The sequence below is a fragment of the Thrips palmi genome, unplaced genomic scaffold (genome assembly GCF_012932325.1).
Source record: "Thrips palmi isolate BJ-2018 unplaced genomic scaffold, TpBJ-2018v1 HiC_scaffold_2, whole genome shotgun sequence".
NCBI lineage: Eukaryota > Metazoa > Arthropoda > Insecta > Thysanoptera > Thripidae > Thrips > Thrips palmi.
In genome coordinates this window covers 10,953,996-10,969,100 of record NW_023144629.1, presented here as the reverse complement: position 1 = coordinate 10,969,100, position 15,105 = coordinate 10,953,996, and the positions used below count along the sequence as shown (strand labels likewise).

At 43.1% G+C, this 15,105-nt stretch overlaps 1 protein-coding gene across 14 annotated transcripts; it reads left to right on the top strand.

The window, feature by feature from the left end:
* Positions 1-2,041: 2,041 nt before the first annotated feature.
* On the top strand, positions 2,042-14,646 carry LOC117647317. 14 transcript variants are annotated; one of them, XM_034389034.1, is made up of 3 exons: positions 2,042-2,055; positions 10,379-10,509; positions 12,924-14,646. In XM_034389034.1, the coding sequence occupies exons 2-3, from the start codon at positions 10,495-10,497 to the stop codon at positions 14,259-14,261; spliced, it is 1,353 nt and encodes a 450-aa protein (XP_034244925.1). In that variant the 5' UTR covers positions 2,042-2,055; positions 10,379-10,494; the 3' UTR covers positions 14,262-14,646. The 14 variants fall into 14 exon arrangements, with proteins under 14 accessions (XP_034244925.1, XP_034244926.1, XP_034244928.1 ...); XM_034389035.1 differs by lacking the exon at positions 2,042-2,055 and adding an exon at positions 2,311-2,329; XM_034389037.1 differs by lacking the exon at positions 2,042-2,055 and adding an exon at positions 5,795-5,814.
* Positions 14,647-15,105: the final 459 nt, after the last annotated feature.

Below are 15,105 nucleotides of genomic sequence, written 5' to 3'. Positions count from 1 at the left end.
CTTTTATGGTCGGCAACAGGAGAAGACTCAACTTGTGTCTTTGTGAATCTTATGTAAAATGAATCAACTCAACTTAGCTCCCCATCACTAGTTGGGGAAAAAGAGGTCCAGACTCTACGCAGACCTCAGTTCCACTTAAATTGTCTCCAAATTCCGCCTGGTTTGGGAGAACTAAGTAAACATGGTTCCGTAGTCTATTCCAACGTAAAGATTTCAATCACAGAGGAATGCTACACTTTTGAAAATTTTCAGTTATTTCTTGGGCTTTCTTGCCAAAAGTGCAATTGCATCATTCATCTGATTGGGTTAAGTTTACCCTGCAAACCGTTGTTTGTTTCTCCTGAACAATGATGAAAATTGAGTTATCGCCCTTCTTCCGCTTCATGGATCAGATAGTGAGCCATTCCATTTTTGTCAGTGCAAAACTTCCAAACTTTGCAAGTATGTACATGAAAGTAACTTACTCCCGGTTGCTGGAGTTGTCTCAACGGTGAAAAGAGATGGGAGGGGATTTTGATATCTTTCCACAAATGAATTTCTGCAAACAGCAGTCTTTGAAGCTGCAAGATTGTGGCGTGATAATGTCCAAGGTGTTACGCATATTGCCGTGGACTTACCCAAAATCATTTACCTGTCAGTAAGAGACGGTTCTCTGTCACTTTTAAATGGGGGGAATTCCTTCAGGTGCCTCCATTCATGTTTATTACGAACTGCCCCACACTTCCTTACTCTGATGTAGGGGTGTCGAATCAAGGATTTTCGTTTTGAATTGAAATAGAATCTCTAACTTAAACTTGAGTTAACACTCAAGTTTAAGTTAGAGATCGAGGTAAAGATATTAAGAGCCAAGCAATTACCTTTCGAAGCGAATCACGAAAAAGTTGTCGAATCCAATTCGAATCAAGATGAACGATTCGATGCTACTCAAACTCTCCTATCGTTTTGGACTTTTTTCCTTATCTGTACAGCTCACACTCTCAGAGCCATGCTGACAATTTTTGTCTGTACTTTTACTTAAAAATTATTTCTATGTAATTTATGAACAATTTTATAGGTATCTTACTGGTAGAAATCTGTGTGTAATGTATTGATATTCTGTATGTTAGCCTTACTAACAAATCTGTCACTAGTTGTTTAAAAGAAGTATGGAGGCCTTCTGGAACTAATTTGTTAGTGCCTACAAAGATATTTTGTCAGTAGTAACTAATAAATAAAGTCAGTACATACAAATAAAATTCTATGAGCATGATCAATAAATATTTTGTTGCAGACATTACAAATATTTTTACGGACATGCAAAACTTGTTGCTGACTAACAAGTGGTCCAACAAGCTATCCGTTCCAAAATAAATCTTGTCGCTGAAAAAAATAGCATTAAAAGTGTCGTTCAGTGACAACAAAAATTTTGTCAGTGATTATTCTTGTAAATTTTTATTAACAAATTTATCAACAATTTTATCAACAAATTTGTTAGTAATGTACTAAAAATATTGTATATACCATGGACTTTTTATTCGTGCCATATGAACAAATTTCTAAGTAATATTGTTGGGTAAAAAAATTCATATGCTACTTAGGAAATGTTGCTGCTGCTATGAACAAAAAGTCAATATGGCTCTGAGAGTGCAGTTCGAAGACTGATGATGAAGAATGATTCGAGATCGAACTGTGCCGATCCGACTCCGAATCGACTCTTGACTGATGCCATTCGATTCGGTACCGAACTTGGCACATCCCTTCGCTGATGGTATCAGATGGTATTTTCATTGACCCGGTGTAAGACCCTAATTTGAGGCCTAGGCAAGGCAACACATTACGCTGGTACAGGGCACCCTTATCATCCAACGATTTGAACTTTTCACTACGTAACCAAACTGTGCGACCCGACTATTACACAGTGCGACTCAATATAATCGGAATTTGGCAGTAAACATTCCAAAAATAAGTAAAACTTGGAGAATTTCGGCTATTACGCGACTATTACGCTTACTATTACGCGTGCTATTACAGAGTGACGCGACTCTAACGCGAGTGCGTACCCCCTTGCAAATACCGGTATAGAATTTGTTCGACATACGAACACGGTTACATTGAAGATGCAGAAATTTCGTGAAGTTTAATCTATCAAGTCGCCTGCACCGGAACTCTCTGTTAAATGGAGACTTCTGACCACTAGACATTTTGTGCTCAGTGTCGGTAACAAGGCTCGGAATGGAATTCTGAAACTGACAGTCGTGGAGAAACCTGGAACCTCTGGCAGCGGCCGAAGTGGTGCATGTAGAGCAGGGGCTGGCAACAGTAGGAGATGCCACACTGGTGGAACAAAAGCGTAATGTTGCCCTCTGTTTCCAAGCGTAATCAGTTAACATTTGAAATCAGGCGTAACAGGCTCATCCGCTCAGATTCCTCCAATATAAATGGATGGGGGAACGGTCGTATCAATCGCAATTTAATCAAGAGACTCTTTATGCTTAAATTGAGCATTCTTTTTTTTTTTTATTTGTACCAATTTTGAACTCCTTAGGGCTATTGCTCCAAAGGGGAGTTGTTACATTCGTTGGAAATTGACAGGGCACTTTTGGTTTGTGATGAAAAAGAAACAGTTAAATAAATTAAATGAAAAAGAAAACAATTAACAATCAACAACAAAAAAAGAGAAAAGAAACAAAAAAATTTTAACAGAAGATTGATGTGAGAGAGGAAAAGTTAATGCATAAGATAAGGGAACAATTTGAATTTAAACAGTGACAACCGATAGATAACTAGGCAAGATAGCAATACAAGTGCAGGAAAGATACAGCAGTTTTTGGCCCGTCCCGTTTATTTTTTGTAAAAAAATGACGGAGGGACGGGCATATAGTATGATGCATGCTGTGCGTCCGTTCGTTCGTTCGTTCGTTCGTTCGTCCGTTCGTTCGTTCGTCCGAGGACTTCCCGTGGTCCGATCTTGACCAAATTTGGTATGCAGCCCTCCTTGGGTGACCCTAAAAACCGTCCGGGGCAGCAAATCCGATCCGAGCCCCGGGGGCGCTGCTGCAGGTGCATCAGGGCTACATGGGGTCCAGGAGGATCTCGGCAACGGATGCAGCTAGGAGGGCATGTAGGGGTTTTTTTGGAATCGGGGCGACGAGAAAAAACCAAGGGTTTCAGTTTCGAGCAAATGGGAAAATTCGGCCCCGGGGTTCAAACCCCGCGGGTATTTTTGGAACATTCTTTTTACGAGTTTTTGCATTGTTTCTGATTTTTATAAGGTGCTGATGACGAAAACGACATTTATTTTAACCCCAGACTCAGTTTTAATTCCCGTCGGGGTCAAACATGGGGAAAATTCGTACGTTTCTTAATGTACGGGACGGGCCAAAGTTGCCGATGTATATCGCTAATTTTCCTGTTATTGATAATAGCGATTGTTGATAACAGCAATACAAGTGCGGGAAAGATACAGCATTTTTGGATGATGACAATGCAAGTGCAAGGAGGATACAGCAATTTTGCGTAGTAATATTACAGGCTCTTTTTCTTTTAAGTAGAGTTAAAGAGAGCAGTGTTTAAGGCCTTTTTGAAAGTTCTTAGATTCTTGCAGTTTGTACACTCCACAGGGAAAGAGTTGAAGGAGTGGGTGATCAGATTGTAGATACTTCTTGAACCATATTTAGTAGACCTAAAGCTTTTGGAGTGCATCAGATTGCATCCTCTTGTATTGTGTGCATGAATACCGGCATTTCTGATAAAGATTGTTTGGCATCTCCAAAGATTGTTGAAAATTGCGAAACCAGTTGTCATAAGTATTTTTCCATGAAGCTTATCCGGGGGGAGGGAAAACCCCGAGGTTTGAAGAGCTCAGCTGTGGGAGTCCGGTACTTCAGTCCAAAAAGAGATTTAAAGGCCCGGTTTTGCAAAGTTTTTTAAAAGGGTTGGGCTAGTTTGCGTCGCAGATCCCCAGATTAGATTCATATATGTTAGCTGGCTTTGTATAAGACCGAAATAGATTGACTTTTTAGCATTTGTTGATAGAATATGCCTTAGTCGGTAGAGGGCTCCGATTAGGGGTGCAAGTTTTTTTTTTGTTAAATATTCAATATGGTCATTCCACAGTAAGTTCTCATCCATGATCAGACCAAGGAATTTGACATTCTTGGACATGCTAATCTCTTGGTTGTCAAGTCTAAGAGTGCTATCTTCTTCCGGGGAGGCTCCTGGTTTCTTGAAAATAATATAATTGGTTTTATCCGCATTCATGAAAAGCTTATTTAACCGTAGCCATTTTTGGCCCGTCCCGTTCATTTTTTGTAAAAAAAATGACGGAGGGACGGGCATATAGTATGATCCCTGCTGTGCGGTCCTCCGTCCGTCCCGTCCGTTCCGTCCGTTCCGTTCGTCCCGAGGACTTCCCGTGGTCCGATCTTGACCAAATTTGGTAGCAGCCTTCTTGGGTGACCCTAAGAACCGCCCGGTGGAGCAGCAATCCGATCCGGCCGGGGGCGCTGCTGCAGGTGCATCATGGTCTACATGGGGTCGAGGAGGATCTCGGCAACGGATGCAGCTAGGAGGGCATGTAGGGGTATTTTTGGAATCGGGGCGACTAGAAAAAAACAATGGTGCCAGTTTCGAGCGAATCGAGAAGTTCGACCCGGGTTCAAATGCCAGCGGGGATTTTTTGAACATCTTTTATTCGAGTTTTTGCATTGTTTCTGATGTTTTTAAGGGTGCTGATGACGAAAATGACATTAATTTTAACCCCAGATTCAGGTTTTAATTCCGTCGGGGTCAAACATAGGTGAAATTCGTACGTTTCTTAATGTACGGGACGGGCCAAAGTTGCCGATGTATATCGCTACTTTTCCTGTTATTTAATGATGATGAAGTCTGCCTCCATTTGGTTTGTGATTTCTTGGGTGGACGAGCCGTAATAGAAGATGTTGGTATCGTCAGCGAAGAGAGATGGGTCACCATGGAGTTTTAGGGTTGAGATATCGTTTATGAATATTATGAAAAGTAATGGTCCGAGGATTGATCCTTGAAACACTCCATGTTTAATATTGCAAGGGGGACTTCTTTCTCCATTTACTTCAACATATTGGATTCTGCCTTCTAAGTAGCTGCGAAACCACTTGAGGACACTCTCATCGGATCCGGCTGCTTGTAGTTTTCTTATAAGTAGGCGATGGTTAACAGTGTCAAAGGCTTTTGCAAGGTCGATGAATAGGCCGCCAGCAGTTTTGTTCTTATCAAGGGTGTCTTGTATTTTAATGGTGATATCCATGGCAGCGATCTGGGTATTTGTTTTTTGTCTGAAGCCGTATTGCTGGGGTATAAAGAAGTCGCTTTGGTCCAAAAAGAGGGTCACCCTTTCCCTAACTGCCATTTCCATAATTTTGGAAATGGCTGGGAGGATAGATATGGGGCGGTAATTTGAGCATAAGGTTTTGGACCCTTTCTTAAATACCGGAAACACTCTGGATATCTTCATTTGTCTGGGGACGATTCCTTCTTGGAAGCATTTGTTGATTATCCTGGATATGATGGGGCTAATGTTTGTTTTTATTTTTTTTTAGCAGCCTGTTTGTGATGTTATCAAAGGTGGCGTTGGATTTATTTTTTAGCCGGTCAATGTATTTGCTTATTTCTTCGTTGGTGGTTGGAGAGAGCATGAATTTTTTGCTTGCTTTGGGTAGGCCATTGATGTAATTATCGACTTCTTCTTCACTGCACTGGTTGGCTAAGTCCTTCTCAAGTAGGTCGTCCACTGCCCCACTGAAGTAGTTAGCGAAGATGTCAGGGATGTCCTCTTCACTAACGGGGCAGCCATCCCTCGTGAGTTTGAAGATTTGGCTATTCGGTTCGGATTTATTATAGAGTACTTGATTTGCGACTTTCCAGATATTTTTTTGTTGGTCTTGAGGATTTTCGTGTATCTTTGAGTATAAGTCATTTTTTTTCTTTCTTCTCATTGCCGTTACCGCATTTCTGATTAATTTATAGTCCGCCTGGATAATGCTGTTTAGAGGGTGCTTCTTTTTTTGTTTGTAAAGAGTTTCTTTCCTTCTGACTAGGTTTAGATATTCTTCGTCAATCCAAGGGGCAGGGTTGTCTTGAGTTTCCATATCACTTTGTCTCTTAACTGTTGAGCACTCCTCTATTCCCACGTTTATATATTTTACGAAGGCTTGGTATAGCTCTTCAGCATTACAATTTTCGTGCAGTGGGAATTTATTTGTGGATAAATATTTGTTGAGCTTGGTTGAATTAATTGATTTCCAAGTTTTTGGCGAGGAAATGCGAGCAGAGGACCTGGAGTTGGTTGTTGATACAAGAAGGAAGTTGTGGTCGCTCAGGTCATTTTGAATGTTGTCCACTAGAATCTCGATTGCCATATTATTAGAGTAAATATGATCAAGGAGAGTATTGCAAGTAGTGCTGAGCCTGGTTGGGTTTTGGTTACAGAGGGAGAACCCAAAACTACTCATTAGGGTGGACAGGTGGAGGTTTGGAGAGAGGTCCTTGGTGGCATCTATATTGAAATCTCCAATGACGAGACTATTTTTTGGGAGATCTTCCAGAAGAGGGGCAAGTTCTGTTATGAGGGTGTCCGTATTATTACTTGGTGGATTATAAATAAGCAATAGCGTAGTATGAACATCCTCTTTTATTACAGTCATTTTGACAGCTTCAGTTTGGCTTTGGTATGTTTTTTCTTTCTCGTAATGCAGACCATGCCTGATGAAAATGCTGACTCCTCCCGCTCTTTTATTTGTCCTGTAGTTGTGTAAGGCTTCGAATCCCATTAATATTTGTCATGGGTGCAGTCCTTTCATTTATCCAAGTTTCTGTCACTAGAATTATGTCTATTCCTTTCAGGAGAGCGATTATAGTTTCTATTTCTTCAATCTTTTTCACCATACTCCTGGCATTAAGGTACAAAATATTTAGGTGGTTATCACAGAGGGTTCTCACACTCAGTAGAGATTTATGAGATGTTTCATCATACTTTGGGGTTGGAATTAAAAATTCTAGTGGGGAATCGGTGGGTCCTAGTGCACTGCTAAATTGAATCTTTCCAGGTCAGCATTGCAGCGGATTTGAAGCTTTTCTCCATCTTTGTCCGGGAAGGCGAAGATCTTCCCATTTCTAATTTGGACTTTATATATTTTCTTTTCCTTTTGGAGTTTTCTGGCATGGTAGTGGAGTTCTTGGAGAGCTGGAATTAGATGTTCATTAAAATAGATATTTGTGGCGGGGCCATTGTACTCAAGGTCTCCAGTGGTTACACTTTTCTTTTTGTACCTTGCATCTAAGATTCCTTGTTTGGCCCATCTGTGGGTAAACTTGACTAGAATGGGCTTTGGGCTTTGTCTAGCCGGGAGTCTGTGAGCAATGTCTATGTTTACCTTGCTAATCTTGACATCTAAGAAGTCGGCTAGGTCGATGACTGCATCGTAAGAATCTATTTCTTCTGGTATTCCACTGATGACTAAGTTGTTTACTCGTAGATATTGTTGAGATTCTTCGACTTGAGTTGCCACATAGTTTAAAGATCCTTCTAGTTGTTGGACATTTTGTTCGACTTCCGAAACTCTCTTGTCCAGGCTCGTTTTCATATCTTGGCAGGCCTTTTCAATGGTTTCTAGTTTTTCAAGTTTCTTCATTATTTGGTCCAGCTTCTCAAGTGGCAATGAGACCTTCTTCTCTGAGGAGCTCATGTCGCTCGCTGACGACGACTTAACCTCCACCTCCAAATCACGTGCTATGCAGCTGTTGCAACGATAAGTACGTGGTCTAGTTATTTTCTGGGGGTCTTGATTGCCAACACACTTCCAATGAGCCCAGTTTTCACACTTAATGGACGCTGCAGACCTGTATTTTGGTTTGTTTTCACAATTTTTGTGACACCTGTCATATTCCACCGCCTTCAGTTACGCTTCACTTTTCCTAGGGTACGCTTATAGCAGCTTCAAGCGCACGCCGTTCCACCCGTCTTGCGTTTATTTAAGTCCAAAGAAGAATTTCTTCTCGACGCTTGCTTTCAAGCCCAAGGTCCGTTGCAGGGTGATTCCGTGCGTAGGGGCCGTTTTAGCCACCTAAGAAAGTCAAGTAATCAATCTGCTTGTTCGGCCGAATTTGGCCTAGATGGCATCATTGAACCCCAGGAAGACACTCTGAGCGTGGAGCTAAAAGTTGACTTTCGTTTTCTCCCCTATAAAATATGACGAAATTAACTGAAATATGACGGAAATTACGCTTCACGGAAATTACAAACAGTGTTTCTGCTCACTGCAACTGCATATCCCCACAAAATATGCCCTAAGTTTGGCCACTAGTTCGACGTCAAGACACATCTTTTCACGTGTAGGATGTCTTTCAAAACCCAATAGACGAGGAGCGAGAGGGGCATACGGAATTACACCAATTGTTACAACCCACGTTACACACACAACTTCCACTCGCACACTCACCCCGTCACTTTTTCACCACACCGAAATTCCATGTGTAAACAGACCGTGCTGATTCTGAATACGGCGGTGGTTTTGAGCAGGAAGCACTCCTAGTAGTTTTTTTGGTGCTTACTTTGAACCGCTAAGGTAAAAGTCGGAGACGGTGGACATTTAGTACGCGTTCTGAAGTACAGTTCCAATCAATATACGATCTTCAAATTCAAGCAAGATAGTCACTATTAGTTAAGAAATTGATGTGGTGTGGTGTGGAATTCGAAGATTTGAATGGAAGCGGGTTATAGAGCCGCAAGTTTGTAAGGTGCGATGGACATGACGAACTTACAAATCGACCTTTTGGCACCCTCCCCCGTCACTGTTTTTGAAAGTCCGTATCCAAAGGGAACAAGCTATTCTAGTGCCAAACAAGATTCTTAAGTGTATAGGACTGCACTCGAATAAGTTCGCTCTGGGGATGTGGACACGAAAACGTCTACGCGCGGAATCACCCTGCAGATGCTTCTAGCGTTTCAAACGGAATGGCGAAAAATGTCACCTTCATACGATGAGTGTTTCTACTTATCACAATTACTAAGGTCGTTGGCACTCCCGCACTAATTCTCGTACGCAGTCCATTAACCTGCCCTTGGGCCATGTGGTGCTGTTTCGAATGATTCGTCAGTTCGTAGCGATTCTCTAATTACCATTGCCCCGTATAAAAAAACAAAAGAGGTCGTTCTTATTTTGCCATGATTCTCCGTACCCCAACTCTAACATTTTTCGGGCCTATTATCAGTGTCCGTGGTCTAACTGCAAGAAAAAGTGTGGATAGTACAACAAAGTACAACAAAAACTGTTACAATAAAGTACAACAGGATTGTAAAGTAAACGAGAATTGTACAACCACACCAGCCCTGGACTGCCTAGCACTCGTCATCCGGTTCCGTTGTACTTTGTACAACAATGTTTTGTACTTGAAAAGTCACTAAATTCCTGATAAAAATTTGCCAGAAATTTGTGTACTTTTGTTGTGGTTATTTCTGCAGTGTACAGTGTTCTCAGCATGCCGTGCTCTTTGAGGACCAATGAGGTGCACGGAGGAGACTGTAACCCCTACCAAGAGGATTGACAAGAAGGCTACGGAACACAATTGTGTTCTGGGTACGGATGTTGTTTTCTATTGTCTCCATAACTTCACTGGTAAAACTAAAGCGTAGTATTACCCTGTGGTTTTAAGCGTAACCATGTCACGCTTGAAATCAAGCGTGACAGGCTCATCCGCCAAGATTCACTCTATCTAAATGCATGGGGGAAATCGTAGAGTATGCTTCATTTCAAGCGGAACGTCTTCAAGCGTAACTTTATGCTTGACTAAACCTTACAGTTACGCTTTAGTTTTACCAGTGTTCATGCCAACGTTATGTTCGTCTGCAATTCATGTACTAAGATTTGTAGTTCTGGTTCTAAGTTCTTTAGGCAAGATTTGATTTCCGATCTTCTGTTCATGAAAATGCTCAAATTTTAACCTGGCCATCCATCATTTTGTTCAAACTCTTTTTAATCCGTTCAAATTCCTTCGTAATTCCTCGCATATTTGAGCTAAGAGGAGCAGCATTCCCTCACTTTCGTGAGACCACGATCATAAACAGAACAGAGTACTTCAGAGAAGAGCGGGAACGGAAGTTAAATGGAAATCAAGAAGAACAAAGCGTGATAAATTGGTGAGGATGAGCGCCTGCGTCGCGGCTCTGCCGCTTCTGAAGACCTAAGTTCTCACGTCCACCTTTTGTTCCACTTGATTTCTTCTCTCCTTCCGACCCAGCTCTTTCCGACCGAAGTACCCTATTGTCCAAAAATATTAAGCCGCGGTGTTCTATCTTCCAGCCCCCCGCACCGTTTCAAGACACAACCGCTCTGCTCACTAAGTTACTTTTCTTCTTCTCTTTTAGCTTGCCATTTTGAAGAATTTGCAATTGCGCGAGTGCCTGCTTGTGGACCGGGCCCGACCCAACTTGCAGCTTTCCCCTTGTGCTCGGAGCTTCTACGAGAGTCGTCTATCGACAGAATGGATCGAGTCACGGTGAGTTACATCTTAGTTTCACCTGGAGATGTTGGTCATGACTGGTTTTAGAACTTCGCCCGGGTTCACTCAAGAAGCAAGATTCCCAACGTACGGCATTGTGACGATTTTGAACTTATACATCGTCTAAACTTCGTGCTTTTCTTCTTCATTTGCCTCGGGTATTGCCTTTTAAAAACGGCTTTGAAAGGCACGGTCGTAGTAACTTTCGACATTTTATATTGGATACGCCTGTCAATGAAATTTGAGCCTGTACAGTGAATTCGGCGCAAGCCTATTACGAGTCAATAGTCCATCACTATAAGAATCGTTTTAGTATTATCATTGTAAGATATAAAGAGAAACCTGCGTAACCAGAAGAAAAGGCACCTTTGTATTATGCTTGCGCAATTTCCTTCGCACCATGAGAAATTTCCTCGTAAGACATGTAGAGTGCTATGTCTAGAGTTAGTTTGTGAAATAGCATCGTAACCAAACAGTTTTCGAGCTCGAGACGGGGTGATGGTTATTTATGTTCATAAAAGTTGACTGAAAGCGACACTCAAAAATTCTTGCAAAGTATTGTCCGGCATTGAATTACAAACTCGAGCTCATGCAAACATTTCTTTACATTGCAAAGTAATATTTTTCAAAGAAAATTCTCTGCAACGTTACAAATCAATGCTTCGCAACCTTACGAACTTCTTTCTTCGCAACATTCAAACTATTTCTTCGTAATGCGAAAAACAAGTTCGTCAAGGTGTTCATAATAGAAAGCCGGAAGTTCTTTCACACTGCCAAGAAACTTGTCTTTGCAATCTTTTAAGAGTAAAGGTAGGTTTGCGCCAGACCGTGTCTTGTCGTACAGTTTCGTAGTTTTTTGTGCATACACTTTGCACAGAACTGTGCATGCGCTTCAACGTGCACGACTTTGTGCTCAACTGCGCACGCGAGTGTGCGTTGTGCATGAAATTCGTGCATTCCGTGCATGCACACTTTCGTACAAAGCTCATGCCCAAAAAACTACACCGTAATCTAGTGTGTAACAGGCTTCGGCTTCGCGATGTTGCGCTAATGATGGCAATCCACGCCTGGCGCACATCTACCTTCGGTCAACGGCTTATACCCGACTTTGTCAAGCATCGCCTTTCAGAAAGAAGTGTTCGCATGTGGCGACAACATTCGTTTCATTGTTTCAATTAGTGTACGTGCTTTTCGTGCAAATTTGCGCGCGTTTTCACACGAATTTGTGCTATTCTAAGCACAAATTTTTGAGAAAAAGTTCGCATGTTTTAAATTTTGTGACACCACGTACAAAATTGTTCAAATACATACACTAATTTACTTTTTTAGTTACCAATTTAATTTTTAGTGAATATGCTTCGCACGAAATTGGGCGTGTGTTTGGAAAAGCACGAATTTGCGCGTAACTCAGCACGAAAGTATGCGTTGATGTGCATAAAATCCGAGCAGATTGAAACGCCATGCTCAATTTTGTGCAAAGCTCATGCACAAGAAAGTTCATTGTCATTTACTCACTTATTGCCAATGGAGCAATTTTAAGCGCATCCGAGCGTGATACAATTTTGTGCTCGCCTGGCGACACATTTTGTGCGACGACTGCTGCAAATTGTACTTTCATTAGACAGACTGTCCCGCCTTGCTTACTCAAAGTTGTACCACCGTCGGATGTGCTTAAAATTGCATCATTCATCGGACTAAAAAGGCCTATTCAAAAGATCTTATCTGGGCGTTCCACCCAAGAGAATCTTATCTTAAGTGCAGGCAAATTTCACTTAGGCTGTATCAAGTTAAGGAAAACCAACAGATCAACGGATCAAGGCGGTTCGGGGCGGTTCGGGGAGTAAAAACTATTGATATTGAATCAAATGTCTTAGGATGACCTTTAGGATGACCTATAAGATGACTTATAAGTACTCAATTTCTTCAACATATTTCTTGGTTTTAGACCTATTGTGCCATCCCCAAACCGTCCCGGTCCGTTGATCTGTTGAAGTGTTGATCTGTTGATGTGTTGATTTTCCTTAACTTGATACAGCCTTACTTTGATCATTTGATACAGCTACATATCAATATAATTTGTGATTTAGTTCACGTTAATCTGAAGATGGAAGATCAAAGAAACCAAACGTGCATCTAGAAATATATGCCGCTTACTGTCATACTTATCCCAAATGATCAAAAAGAGTGAAATTTGCCTGCGTTTAAGATAAGATTCTCTTGGGGGGAATGCCCAGATAAGATCTTTTGAATAAGACCCCTCGAATTTGGTGTTTGGTGTGTCACAAAACTCTTCTCATGCGCTCAGACGTCAATGCACACTGATACAATGTTGATTGAATGCTGAGAGCGGCTATGAGAGTGCTTGGATTTGCAGTGTGAGAGTGTAACGCGCTGGGAGTCTTTGCCGACAGCTGCTGGGCCTGCCAGACGACGCGCTGCTGAGGGTGCTGGCCTACCTGCCCCTCCGGGAGCTCTTCGTCTGCCGGCAAGTGTGTCGGCGCTTCAGGAGCCTGTGCCTGCATCCCGACCTGTGGCGGTACGTGTGGCTGCCGCAGAGCCTGGTGCGCGCCGCGCTCAGCCTCGCGCCTTGCCTCGCCGGTTTCGTCGGCTGTCTCGGGGACGGGCTGCCCATGAAGGAGGTGGCTGCAGCTGTGGCGGGCACCGCGTGCGTCGTCGATGACCTTCGGTTGACATTGGTAGAGCAGGAAGACGTGCCCTTGGCCGAGGACGTCATTCGTCAGCTTGCCGCCGTCGGCGGTGTTAGGATCCTGTACTTGCACACCGGGTGTACCACTCGTACTGCGTCGATCATTGAGGTTGTCTACAGTTTGGACAATCTGCAAGAGCTAGTGATTGAGGCTGGAGCACCGTTGCCGGCTGCCTGTAACAACGTCAAAGTGCGTTCTCATTTGACGAGGCTCGAGTATGTCAGAAAGACCCACGCACCCGCCATTCCCGCGGACACCTTGGACCCTTTCTTCCTGCAGTTGGTCGCGACACATGCCTCCACTCTTGAACATGTGTATGTTGACTTCCCATTCGAAGTCGTCGTCCCGATGTCGCTGCTGGCAGGGATACGCGGCCTGCGCCAACTGACGTGCAGCCTGAACGAAGGTATGCCCCAGCTGCTGTCTCTGCCCGACCTCGTCTCCGTTGACTTTTGGTCCTGCGATGGTGGAGACCTCGCTCCGCCTGGTGCGTTGGACTTCCTGCGCCAGTCGTCACAGTTGCGGACTGCCCGCCTTCCGGACGACGACACCGCCGCGCTGGTGGCTCTAAGCGAGTCCCGCTCTGCCGGCGTCCTGACCAGCCTCAGCTTCCGCGGCGCGTGCGTCGATGATGATGCACCTCTCCTCACGTCTCTTGCCGCCGTCCTGCCCCGATTCCCTTCCTTGGCAGAGCTCCAAATGTTCGCAGAGCCCTCGGCCGACCTGTTGCGGGCTATCAGTCCCACTTCTGCGCCCCACCTGACGAGACTGACGGTCCTCGCCCCCTCAGACCGGTGCCGCCACGCCTGGCTCCACGAACCTGGAATTCAGGATCTTCTCAGGAGGAATTCCAGCCTGCACCTCTGTGTCCAATTCTCGCTTCATGGAGGTGACCCCAAAGACTGCGACTGTTCGTGGTGCCTTTGCAAATGTGGGTGGTGCTCATGGGGATGTCACAGCGATCTCTATTCTGGTGGCTTTCGTAAGTTCGCTTCACACGCCAGGGGGGCCGGCTGTTCTGTGAACTGCTATCAGGTTTAATGGCCGTATGGAATCATGATCCAGCCTGTGTTCTAATTTATGCCCCAGCGCTCGCTACTTTCCTGAATGTTCAAAAGTACAAAAATTTAAGAGTGCGTTAGTTATGAAATGTGTCCCGTAGCGAGTGTACATGGTTGTTTGGATTTTCATCAAAGTATTTTAAATGAACTCCATCATACTGTAGAATCATTTATCAGTAACTACATGTGATAAGGCATGCCCTTCTTGTGTATCACAACACAATTGTTTGTCTATTTTAAGATTTAAAATTGTTTTTATTTAACGTTTTTAAGTTGTTAGTTTTATATATGTAGCTTTGTGCATTTCGTTTCGTGCTGTTGGGTCGTTGAGAAATATTCAGAATAAATTTATATATTTTTGTGAATGGTCTGATTATTTATTCATTGGCCTTGAATTGGTTTGGGGGTTTTCAGAATCGGAGGCATGCATCAGGGTCACCCGAAGAACACGATGTTAAGAGATTGCAAGCGGGCGAAAGTTGCTTCGCAGCATTACAAACTCAGCGCGACTTTTTATATTTATTTACGGTTACCGTAAAGTGAGGTTCACTTTGGCTCGTGCAACCTCTAACAAATGTATCCAGACGACATTTAAATGGTATCTTCCAAAATTTGGCAATAAACAATGACCTTGTTCTCTAGATCTGTTCAAAGTTCATTGTCAAATTTTGGTCATACTTGGAAATTTCGGGAAAACTTACCGCATGATCGAAGGCAAGATTGTCTCTAAGGCCCTTTGTTGGCGATACCACAACTGATAGTACATCACCTTCGGAATATTTTGAATATTTACTCCTTTTTACAGAGAGCAAACTCAACTTAGA

Coding starts and splice junctions, on each gene's coding strand:
- LOC117647317 (XM_034389023.1), top strand. CDS start 9,515: ATGAGGTGCACGGAGGAGACTGTAACCCCTACCAAGAGGATTGACAAG. Junction 9,591..10,378: donor GGAACACAATTGTGTTCTGG/GTACGGATGTTG, acceptor CTTCTCTTTTAG/CTTGCCATTTTGAAGAATTT. Junction 10,510..12,923: donor ACAGAATGGATCGAGTCACG/GTGAGTTACATC, acceptor CTTTGCCGACAG/CTGCTGGGCCTGCCAGACGA.